At 36.4% G+C, this 12,072-nt stretch overlaps 3 protein-coding genes across 3 annotated transcripts in view; 1 reads left to right on the top strand and 2 right to left on the bottom strand.

Moving 5' to 3' along the window:
• The first annotated feature begins 44 nt into the window (after window positions 1-44).
• LOC112090480 lies at window positions 45-1,560 on the top strand. The gene is made up of 2 exons (XM_024161852.1): window positions 45-514; window positions 898-1,560. Exons 1-2 carry the CDS (start codon window positions 191-193, stop codon window positions 1,345-1,347), a joined length of 774 nt encoding a protein of 257 aa, XP_024017620.1. The 5' UTR covers window positions 45-190; the 3' UTR covers window positions 1,348-1,560.
• Window positions 1,561-2,279: 719 nt separating this feature from the next.
• Window positions 2,280-3,920, bottom strand: LOC112090481 (nuclear transport factor 2B). Its single transcript, XM_024161853.1, has 2 exons — window positions 3,532-3,920; window positions 2,280-2,640 (listed from the first exon to the last, which is right to left on the bottom strand). Exons 1-2 carry the CDS (start codon window positions 3,826-3,828, stop codon window positions 2,566-2,568), a joined length of 372 nt encoding a protein of 123 aa, XP_024017621.1. The 5' UTR covers window positions 3,829-3,920; the 3' UTR covers window positions 2,280-2,565.
• Window positions 3,921-7,865: 3,945 nt separating this feature from the next.
• Window positions 7,866-12,072, bottom strand: part of LOC21400439 (histidine kinase 3) — a 7,039-nt gene continuing 2,832 nt past the window's right edge. Inside the window, exons 4-11 of the mRNA XM_010092336.2 lie at window positions 11,643-11,855; window positions 11,260-11,446; window positions 11,118-11,169; window positions 10,769-10,998; window positions 10,526-10,624; window positions 9,100-10,238; window positions 8,580-8,946; window positions 7,866-8,490 (exon numbers count right to left, since the gene is read on the bottom strand). Coding sequence (XP_010090638.2) covers window positions 8,676-8,946; window positions 9,100-10,238; window positions 10,526-10,624; window positions 10,769-10,998; window positions 11,118-11,169; window positions 11,260-11,446; window positions 11,643-11,855 — 2,191 coding nt within the window. The 3' untranslated portion in view covers window positions 7,866-8,490; window positions 8,580-8,675. The remainder of the gene's footprint in view (window positions 8,491-8,579; window positions 8,947-9,099; window positions 10,239-10,525; window positions 10,625-10,768; window positions 10,999-11,117; window positions 11,170-11,259; window positions 11,447-11,642; window positions 11,856-12,072) is intronic.

Raw genomic sequence — 12,072 nt, 5'->3', positions numbered from 1 at the left:
ATAGGTCAATCTCTCAGTCTCAGTTCTTGCATTTTTATTCCTTATACTTTATTAATACATATATCCAAACAAAAGCAGGACTACCTAAAACGACAAGGATATTGACGTCGTATCAGTAACTTTGTACACCGGCCATCGCAAGCCCCAACAAGGAAAAAGCAAAACGACTAACCACTAACGCCGAGCCACGATGGGCACAAGCCACGTGTCGTTCGCGTATGGCCAAACATGCCAATTGTCGAACTCCAAAAGGTTCGATTTTTGTATTCACCGAATCATCCAGCCGAAGAATCCAAACTCGCAAAGTAAGAAAATTTCCTTTTCTTTGATCTCTCTCTCTCTCTCTCTCTCAATCAATCAATCAAAAGCCATGGATTCTGGAGATGAGAATGTGGAGCTTCTGAATGTCGCGATCCAGAGGCTGATTGAGGAGAGGAAGAAGAAGTCAGAAATCTCCGGCGATGATCATCATGACGACGATGAACAGCTCCTTCTCTCCAGATTGCTTTCTCAGGTTTTTTTTTGTTGTTACTGGATTTTAATCATAATTACTTTATTCTTACGGATCTTAGAGGTTCTAGCTGTATTAGATTCTCTATATTAAAAAATAATAATAAAAAAAAAAGTCTCCATTAATTTTATATGATGGTTGATAATTAACATTTTTTACGACTAGACTAAACAACACTTGTATGTGCTAATTAAGATTAATACTACTTAAACTCACACGTTAACTTGCTAGATTCAACTTAATCATTTGTTTTCTTTTCAGTTCACATGCCTCAATAATATGTATGTAATTGTTATTATTCATTTGGCTGGTAAATTTGAGTAATTCACATTAGAGAGGACGAAAAATAGTGTTTTTCAAATCAGTATTCTATTATTCAACTGCAGTTGGAATCACTAAAAGCAGCGAGAGCTCTTGACAAACCCGAGGCTTCAAAGGAAGAAACTTGTAGTAGGGATGGTGGAAAAGAGATAAAGAGTGATCAAAATGCTGGTGGTGAACGTGATGATATTGACAAAGAAGAGATTGTGAAAGAAGTTAAGAAGATCAAGAAACAGAACTCTGTGACTCACTGGCTTCTCTCTATCATGATTGTCGTCACTGTTGCTTGGCAAATATCCGAGGTGTCTCTCATTTTGAAGCTTAAAGAAGGAGTAAGTGAAGGAATAAGGAACCCGTTTCGGTACCTGGGAGGTATGCTTGCAGGGATGTTGAAACGCCCTCAAACTGGGCAGCGTGAGGATGAAGACAAACTCAGCCACATTGAAGCTCCTCCGCTCAAGATTCCGGAGATACCGCGCGTGGAATTGCTGGATTTGAGTACCAACGGTAATTGAGATTGATGTAGTCCTTTGTTTTTAGGATTTACCTTGAGCATCTCTCTTCCTGATTAAGAAGAGAGAGAGGTTCCAAAAGTGCAAATACTCGTCTTTCAAATTCTTTGCTTGTGTAATATGTTGAAAGGATTGAGACCATTTTTTGTTGTTCGTTTAAGGGATCTTTGATGGATTACCTTTTGTTACGTGAATGATATGTTCTATTCTTGTTTAGTATGATACCTCCACATTTTATGAAGAGACAGGGCGACTCTAGCAGAGCCATTTAGGTCGGATAGAATATTACACAGCAAGAACAAAGAGCAAAGGAAAGAATACGTAAAAGGCCCTGCGAGTCATTGAAAACTATGTTACATTGTTATTGCAAAAGAATATTGCTCAAAGTTATTCCCTTTCTTTTGGGGGGCTTAAAAGGGTGTTATTCCTTTGATTTTCTTCTTTCCTTTTCTACATGTCTTTCTTTGGCCGGGAAAAACAGCAGCAGTTTTTCTAAACGTTGGTTGGTCTTCATATGCTGAGAGAGTCGGAAAAAGAAAGAAGGTTCTCTTTTATTCTATTCTGTTTATTTAGGTTTTCTCTTTCTGCTGGAGCCTGGAAGTACCCTTTTTTCCCAAGTGCGAAGAAAAGAAAGATGCGATTTGGACTTAAACAATTACGTCGATCACATTTCAAAAGAGAATAAGGCTACTGGCACTCAGGCTCGTAGCCATGAATACAGTAGCATTACTTGTGAAGGTGACTGGGAACGTATCAAAATGCCATTCTCCAAACAAACCAATCTCCTGCTTTATAAAATATTATGAAACGGATTATGTGACATAAACCAAAATAACTAAGATATGATTGGCAGTGTAAGCTGACTCAATACTAGAAATTGAACTTGTTTTGCTAATGATACTAAAAATTGAACTTGTACGAAAATGCATTATATACCAACAAAAAGGCCTTGGAGCCTTGAATACTGAATTCATTTCAAAAAGTTCTGCAGGAAAGCTTCATACATCCATTCAACCAATCACAACCAGGAAACTCTGAATTCCGGAGATAGGACAGGCACATTGCAAAAGGTTAAAACATAACCAACAATTTCAATTAAAAAAAAAAATCCCACTTTCCATTTGAGATGTCTAAAGTAAAACAGTAACTAGCAAACTTGTTTCATTTCCAGACAATTGACTATAAAACCCCCGCGGTTTTGTTGAAAAAGAGCAGTCGTGTTCAAGCATAGTTCAACCGAAAGATGTCATTCAAGACATAGAAGCTGCCCGCCGCTGTTGGGATCAAATGGAACATCTGAAAATGGAAACCATGACAAGAAACTTGGTTACCCGACGGAAACAATGGCATAACAGAAAGGACAAACAAAAAAGAGGGGCATGATATAGTCCAGGAAACAAATCAAGCAACCCCAGAATGCAAATATGGAAAGATGAATCATATCACCAATAAAGATTGAAGAATAGTTAACATAAACACCAATCAACATACGTTTCCTTCAAAAGAAAAGAAGCATGAGAGGGTCCAAGTTTCCACCTCCTTCACCCTTGTAAATTATGTATATACATACATAGCATTGCAAGAGACTATTACTTAACTAGGAAAAAATCTCACAAAGCAATCCCAAAAATATCACCAAAAACTATCCCATTGGAAACACACATACCACAATACCATCCAAACGAATAGAAAACATTTTTACCAAAAAATATGAATAAAAACAACATGAATCATAGATTATTTATAAAATTGCTGGAAGACGAGAAATCCCGAACAAATAAGCTCGTTTTCCCTAACAAATACGAAGTATTTATAATGAAAAAATTCCGGTGATGTGAAAGCGAAGCCTATAGGCTATACTGGAATTGCATCTGCATAGGATTCGAAAACAAACTAGCAAAATCAAAATCGAAAGAACATTTGTGAAGATGTGGAACACAATGATTATGAACCGAATACAAAACAGCTGCTGAAGTTTAGGAAAAATGGGCCCTAGATTTCTAGCTTGAATATCAAGTAGATCAAGAGGTAAAAATCAAAACCCTAACCACTCCAAAACCAGATAATTGATAAATGATTTTTCCAGTCCAAACGAATTCCCATTAACAACAGATCAAATCAACAAACGCCAATCCGAAATTTACCGTAAAACCATAACAAAAGCAAATCAATCAATAAATAGACGACCTGGCTGAACTTGAGAGCGTGCTGCTCGCCGGCAAGCTGGAGGTTGCCGGAGACGAAGACGAGCATGCCGCCGGAGGGGCCAGAGGGCTGGCAATCGACGGTTGAGATGGAGTGCTGGCACTGCTGGAAGGGAAGAGAAGTGAGCTTAGCAACGATGTTCTGAGAACCCTGGATCTTCTGGCCTTCGAAGGTCAACATGGATTCGTTCTGGTAAAGCGTCCCCAGATTAGCACGGTTCGAGTCGAACGTTGAGTAGTAGTGCTCCACGAATGCCTTCGCCACCGCATCTGGATCCATCTCCGCCGCTGCCGCCGCCGCTGTTGCTGCTTAGGCTTAACGCTAACACTCGCCGCAGAAAGAGAGAGGGGGAGAGAGAAAGAGAGGAGAGAGAAGGGGGGGAGGGGGGTTATATATATTACTCGTGGGAAATGACGAGACGAGAGCTGTTTGGAATTGGTTCAAACGTTTTTGTTTTTTTTATAAAAATAAAAATAAAAACGTTTTTATTTTTATTTTAGAATTATTTTTAAAAATGCGTTTGGTAATTTTATTCTGAGATTATTTTTAATTTTAAAAAAAATAAAAATTGTGTTTAGTAGTTTAATTTTTAAAAACATGTATATAATATTAAAATTAATAATATATAAATAAATATATTAGCCACAAATTAACACATTTGAAAAGATAAAAACGTTGGGTGCGTTTGGAATTTGTTCCAAAACGTTTTTATTTTTTGTATGAAAATGAAAACAAAAACGTTTTTATTTTCATTTTGGAATCATTTCTGAAAATGGGGGGGGTGCTGACACCAGCTGGATGAGCGACAGTGGGCGTTCTCCGGCGTCTTCTTCGGCTGGAGAAGAGAGAGAAGAAAAAAAAAACTGAAATCCCTTTTCAGAAAACGAAAACGTGAAAATGAAAACGTATTTTTTTCGTTTTCAGTTTTTCACAAAAAGACAAAAATGTTTTTGTTTTTGTTTTCTAATACAAACTTCGCCAAACGCGTTTTTCATTTCTGTTTTCAATTTTTTGCTTCAAAAAACGTAAAAAATGAAAACAAAAACGGTAACAAACAGGCCCGAGAGATCATTGTATTTATACTCGTGATTTAATTAATTATGGGAAAATAGAGGATATAGCATATTTTATAGATACTTTTGAAGCAAATAGCATAATATATCAAACTTTGTAAATTAAAGTATATCATTCATGTTAAATTGTTTGTTTCCTAAATTTACTTTTAAGATTTTTTCTCTTCTCATACTCTCTCCATCTCGCGATTTTTCTCTCCCTCGTCATCTTCTCTTTCGACTCTCTCTCTTTAGTCCCTTTCGCTCCTCTCTCTCCACCACGACTGTCCGCGACCCTATCTCCTCTGCGGCTCTCTACTCCTCCGCCGCCATATTTCTCAGACATTGATGAACTTCGATCGCGAGTGTCATTAGATCTAGCAAGCGCCATGGTTGAGATCGCATCTGTTGCGAACTCCAAGTGTTGAGAACGTGAACCAAAGATCATCGCGAACCATTGTCGAGCAAGAAGACCGAAGCCACATTCGTAAGCCAAATCATACTGATCGCGAACAGATCTTGTTACAGATTCACCGATTTTGCGAAACATTATTAGAGAAGAAGACTGAAGCCACGCTCGCAAATCAGATCGCGTCATCGTGAACAGATCTAACCAGAGATCTCGTCGGGTATCTAAACTAGCCCTCATTCACTTCTTGAAATTTCTACCCGGGAAAGAATAGCAAAGATTGACAAACGCCGATGCTTGTCGCGAATCTGAAATGTGATTTTTTGTGATTTTTTTATGATTTTGAGATCTGGATTTTTTTTTATTTTATATTTTTGTAGTTTCTGAGATTTGAGGTTTTGATTTTTTCTTTTTTTGTAAATATGAGATCTGTGATTTTTTGTGAATTGGTAAATATTATATTTACCAGTAAATGCTTCATTGAATCTAGTTCTCAATTTGATAAATACGGTATTTACTAGTCGTCAGAGTTAGTTGTTAGATTTTTTAGATAAATATGGTATTTACCGGTAAATACGGTATTTACTAGTCCCTGGAGCCGATCACCAAATTTTTGAATAAAAATAGTATATATGGTATTTACCAGCAAATACAGTGTTAAACAATCGTTAAAGTCGGTGGTAGAATTTTTAGATAAATACGGTATTTACCGGTAAATACAGTGTTAAACAGTCGTCGGAGTTAGTAGTTGAATTTTCAAATCAATTCGATATTTACTGGTAAAAACATTATTTATTAGTAAATACAATGTTAAAAGGTCGCAAAATTGGTGCCTAAATTTCAGATAAATATGATATTTATTAATAAATGCGATATTTATTAGTAAATACAATGTTAAACTATCACCAAAGTTGATGGTCAAATTTTTGGGTAATTATGATATTTACTAGTAAATACGGTATTTATTGGTAAATACAATATTTACCTGTAAATATAGTGTTAAATAGTTGCAATGGTAAATACGGTATTAACCAGTAAATACAGTGTTAAATGGTTGGCAAAAAATAGTCACAGGTCGCCGAAAAATGGTCTATGGTCGCTGGAGCCAGCCACGAATCCCGATCATGGTGAACTTGACTATAATCTACCTATTTTAAAAAATATGTTATAATTTACTATTTTTAAAAAAATAGATGTTTAGAGAGAGGAGTGAGGTGGAAAAGGAGGTTTATGAGTATTTTTGAGTTTTTAATAATGTTTAAAACTTAAAATATACAATTATGCTACAATTTACTATTTAAAAAAATGTTATAATTTACGTTATTTCCCTCATTATCCCTTTAATTATTATTGTTATTATAATTTTTGGAATACATATTAGTTTTCGGGCCTTTGTTAAGAATTTAAATCCATGGGCTTATTTCTCTTTTGTGGCCTTTCTCCATTTTGTCTAATTTCGTTTCTGTTTGTTTTGATGAAAACACATCGGTTCTAATTAGTGTTGATCAGTATTTTTATTTTTCTAAATGAAAATTATGTATGCAATCATTTTTTTTTTTTTTGGTTATCTTTACATTTGTACCACTCAAAATATAAATTTGCACCGTTTAAACTTATCTTTACTGATTTATTTAACTATGTCACTTTAGTTAGTAAAATTTTAAGTGGTACCTTTTATTTTCTCCTTTTTTAAACCAATTCGAAATTGACATGTATGACTATATAGGGGCTATAAATTATAGTTCGTTAGTAACTTTCAAATTGAATACGAGAATTTGTGATTAGTTGAAAAATGAAAAGTGTGATAATCACCATTAAAATGAGTTTTTTTTTTAAAAAAAAAAAAAAAGAGAATTCATTTTTAAGAATGCATGAGTCTGGACTTTTATCTCGTACTCTTGATAAATATCATTTTGTTAGTGTAATTATTTGACTAAAAAAAATTATGAATCAAGAATAAAGAGTAAAAGTCATGACTCATACACTTTTAAGAGATATTTGTCAAGATTAGTCGATGTTTTAATACATGCAATGAGGTTATTAATTGTATCCACATAATCTTAAATTGTATTTATTTTGAAGAATCATAAATAATAAAGGGGAAAAAGGTTCGTTTCACTTTTTATATTTGAGTAAATTTATAGTCTTTTTGAGAAGATAACTAAATAGTAATTGCAGTCAACTAGAAAATTATGAAATATATGAACTAAAGAGATCGTGATTGCAAAAAAATTAAGTCAACGTCCGCAAACTTCGAATCTGAGCCAGTCTTTTACTTTAAAATCTCTTTTTGAATGAGAAAAGAGATTAGTGCGAAAAAAGAAAATAAAAGAGAAGAAAAGAGTTGGCAAGTTTATAAGTAAATTACCTCTTCAATAAAGTTTGTAAATGCCTTATGCCTCAAAATCAATGAGTTACGTGAAACACGTTACAACTATTTATTTTATCAAAATTAAGGGAAAAAAATCAATGGAGAATTCACCAATTGAAAAAAAAAAAAAAAAAAAAAAAAAAAAAAAAAAAAAAAAAAAAAAACTAAAACCTTCCACGATCAAGATACATTTTTAAACACTTCGATTGACAATGACATAGTTTGGTACTCACTATTGAGTCCCTGTGAGCATGATTGATGCATATGTGGAAGCTGCGAATGGAAGTGCAAATTGCAGCTTTTGTACTTTTGTAGACCATCAAAATTGGCGTTACATATTAATATCAAAGCATGATCCCAAGTCAAATCTCCAAAACATTTGCAATAATGACCCTCTTGGAAATGCAGGGCATTTCAACTTCGATTAGAAAAATGTACTACTTCTTGAACTTACTTTACACAGTAAGAAATGTAGAATCACAGATGCCACAAGAATCAAGAGTATTTCCAATTTCGTACACTATATTAGTTACATCAAGTTATGAGTTTACACAATCTTTTCGGAATTCTTGGGAAAAAATTTAGAATAGGGGAAAATGAACTCGCTAAGATTACACCCTTCTTTTCCCTTATTGTAAATGATGAAAGGTACATATTGTTCATTTTCCCCTTTGATTCTGAAGAAAACAAAAAAATAAAAAGCTCTAGTTTGAATCTTTCTATCGAAATGAAACCTTCTATGATACACTACATTCGAATAAAGGGTGACATTTCTTTGTCCACTGTATCTCTTGTTATTATTAACATTGCGAGGAGAATACAAACTCCGAGCTTCTATGGTACACCAATGTCGATGTACTTCTGCATTGTTTTGAAGTAGAAGTTCCGGATTTGAAGTCACATTGAAGAGTTTTACTGGAATCCCAAATCCCAGATTTTAAACTTTACAAGGAAAAATGAATCTGCTTTGAGATCTCATCACCTTGGCTCATAGGAAAATGAACACAATCACCTTGGCTCATAGGAAAATGAACACAAACTCAAATTTCAACCAATCTATCAAGCAGGGCCCTTCTATATACACTCATGCCACAAAGCAAACTTTTTCTCTGGAGAGAATTAAAGGAAGTCAACAACAATGTAATGGACAACTATGGTATATGCAACAATTAAAATCTTGGTTAGTGGAGAAACTTACTCATGAGAAGAAGTATGAGTCATTAGACGTTCCCAAAATTTCTTCGAAGACCAACTCGTGCTTATGTTGTCACCGTGTTCATTAGCATGAGCATCTCTAGATGTTCCCATTTGAAGAAGCAAACTGGAAAAAGCGCGAGACTTCACGGTAAAGCTGCTCGGCTTCAAATGGTTTGGAAACATATCCATCCATTCCAGCATCTGCACACGCCTCGTGCGTGGCCTGAATCACATCCGCAGTCATGGCCAAAATGGGCACGTGCCAATTCAAAATATTTTCACAAACTTCTGCAGTAGTGACTTCTCCATGTTGAGTTCGATCATTAAAATCCTTTTCCATTGCACGAATTGTCTTTGTAGCTTCAAACCTATGGGCCAAAAGGATTAGATACTTTGCTAAAGATTGGATTAACTAGCATAATAATAATTAGTAAAAGACTGCTTCTATAGAGATTTATTGAGAATAATAACATTAATTTTCAAGTTAAAAAAGGCATAAAGCAATACTGATTATCACATACCCATCCATCCCTGGCATCTGAATATCCATGAAGCAAGCATCAAAATTGTGGGGTGGTTTAAGGAGTTTGATTGCCTTTATTCCACTGTCCTCGCAGACCACATCGGCGCCATATCTTTTTAAGGCACCGGCAGCGACTTTGAGGTTAACATTATTATCGTCAATGACGAGAATTTTTCTCCCGCTAAGAAGATTGCGGAGAGATAATCTGGAAAGCTCTCCGTTACGGGGATTATTATTACCCTTGTTACTAACACCAATTGCACGTTGTAGTGAGGCAGCAAGCATACTTACCCTTAGGGGCTTCATGATGACAATTGGAGCATAGACACCGAAACTTGCAGCATTTGCCCTAGGAGAGCCGATGGAATTTGCAAGAAGAAACAGTTTTGGAGAAATCCCTTGATCATTTTTCGATTTACTAATAGCAAGAGCTTTACCCCCTGAATCCTTATCCCAAACTTCCTGTTCAACAAGGATCATATTTACAACTGTGTTCCCATTGTTTAAGATCGACATACACTGATTCAAATCAGGAGCTACTTGAACATAAATTCCTAGCCGTTCGATATGGTATCTTGACACCTTTGCCCTAACAGCTCTGGGGTCCACAAGCACAGCTCTCATACCCTGAAATTCTGAGGATGAAGTGCTTGGCTGGTTGTTGGTTTGCTGGCTCTTATACTCATTTGAATTGCAGCAGCCATTGGTAAAAACAGCGGTAAACGTGAAGGTGGATCCAATCTTTGGAATGCTCGAGAAATTAATTTCCCCATTCATGAGACCAACCAAGCACTTGCTTATGCTCAGCCCAATACCCGTTCCCCCATGTGTCCGGGAGATGGATGGTCCGACTTGCATAAAAGGAGTGAAAACACGTGCTTGGGCTTCTGGAGGGATCCCTACCCCTGTGTCTTCAACAGAAACAATGAGGTTGATGTGGTCAGAGGACGATGATGAGACATGGCAAGTGGACCCCTCCTGGCTGAAAGCTCTAAATCCTGTCCAGCTAAGACGTCTATCCGCAACACGAAAACCACTCAAGGTGTTCTTCGAGGAGGTTTCAGTCTCAACATCAATTGAGTTGATCAACTCCTCGACAAGATGAACCGTGACGAAGATGTGCCCTTTCTCTGTGAACTGCACATCATCCAAACAGTTCCATTGCTTACTTCGGTGAACAGAATTTGCGCCTAGATTTACATTTTAGTTTATATAATACCATTATGAACGGAGAATGGTTTGCAAAATAAGATTTTCAGATATACATCACTTTCTTTCAATATCACCAATCTGTTTTTAATTATTTCTTTTGAAACGCAGAGATTGGAACTCAACTTTAACCACAAAGCACTACAGTTTGAACATATTCTGATAGATTGCAGAATTTGATTTTCCGAAGCTTAGAATCCAGACTATATACTTACTTTGATCGAGTTTCCCATAAGATTAGTGATAATTTGACGAAACCTTCCCGGATCACCGATTAGCATTTCAGGAACCTGATCCGAGATGTAAACTGCCAACTGCTCTTTCAACAAATTTTGTCATGCAAATTCCAAAAAGTCAAGATATCAGGCAACGAAGAATTAAAGAAGCCAACAAAATTAGGGAGAGGAGCTGGATGAGAGGGGAGGGAGAAGGCATCAAAAGAAGGAAACATATATTACCTCTATTCCTTTCTCTTGAGACTTCCCAGAAAACAGCGACAGAACATCATCAAGAATTGCCCGCAGGTTAAAGCGCACTGCCTCGAGTTCAAGCTTACCGGATTCAATCTTTGCCTGATCCAAAACCTCATTTATAAGTGAGACTAGCGCTTTACCACTAGCCTGGGCAGTTCTGACATAATCTTGTTGAGTTACATCCAGATCTGTGTCCATAAGCATATGCAGCATTCCTGAGGAAAGAACCGAACTACCATGTCACTTTATGTCGAGCGTACCTTGGATATTGTCTTTCATTCTAAAGATTCAGATGTAAGTTGAGATCAAATAAATAACAAATTGCGGAACTCACCAAGGACACCATTCATCGGAGTTCTGATCTCGTGGGACACAGTGGCAAGGAACTACAGAGGATTCAAACTTGATTAGGGAAAACATGTGTACAGAAAATCCGACAAGAAATGTTTATTCCGTGACTATCAAGTAGTAGATACCTGGGATTTCGCAACATCAGCTGCCTCGGCCCGTTTTTTGAGCTCCATCATTCCATGGTAATCATCCTCCACTTTAGCAATTCGGTTTATAGTTGCATGGAATATATAACCAATAAGCAAGGCAATCACCAAAATTCCAAACGAGGTTGTTATTGCTAACCACGGCCATGGCGGCTTATGCTTGAACCTGAATTAAGAAGGAACTTGGTTTGTGAAATGACCAACCATTTTACACTCCAACTACGAACGCATTGAAACTTGCACAGAAAGCTATGGTTACTAGGGTACAAGTAACAACAATGCAGCCTTTATCTAGTGATGAAGAGACCCATATGAGATGAAAGCTCGGACCAAAGATACCCGAGAAGAATTTTATTAATTACCTGCAATGCATTTCATGCTTCCTGAAAGGATCCCCAAAATTTAGGCTGCTGACATGCTGCAACCCATCATCCGTAACATTTGAACCATACATGCTGATTGGGTCCGAGTGGTTGGTAGTGTCATACACATTCACAAGTATGATTTGCTTGCTTGCAAGTTGTTGCAGTAACTTCTCCACAAGTGACTCGATATCAAATATTCCACCAAGATACCTGCTTGGCAACAGTCGGATTACTAATACATCTCCTTTGTTATTTTACCAATAGACTACTTATTTCACACTTTCAGCATGCCTTCATATTTGGTCACAAATTGAAGGTCGTTACAATATAATTAAATACCAATAGAATTTTCAATTTGTAGTTTCTTTCCCCCCCCCCCCCCCCCCCGCCAGCGACATTTTAAAAAAAAAAAAAAAAAAACTAAAAA

This window comes from Morus notabilis, unplaced genomic scaffold (assembly GCF_000414095.1).
Source record: "Morus notabilis unplaced genomic scaffold, ASM41409v2 Scaffold689, whole genome shotgun sequence".
In the NCBI taxonomy this organism is placed as follows: Eukaryota; Viridiplantae; Streptophyta; class Magnoliopsida; order Rosales; family Moraceae; genus Morus; species Morus notabilis.
Note: the sequence above shows the minus strand (reverse complement) of the source record. Positions and strands in the feature narration are given on the sequence as shown.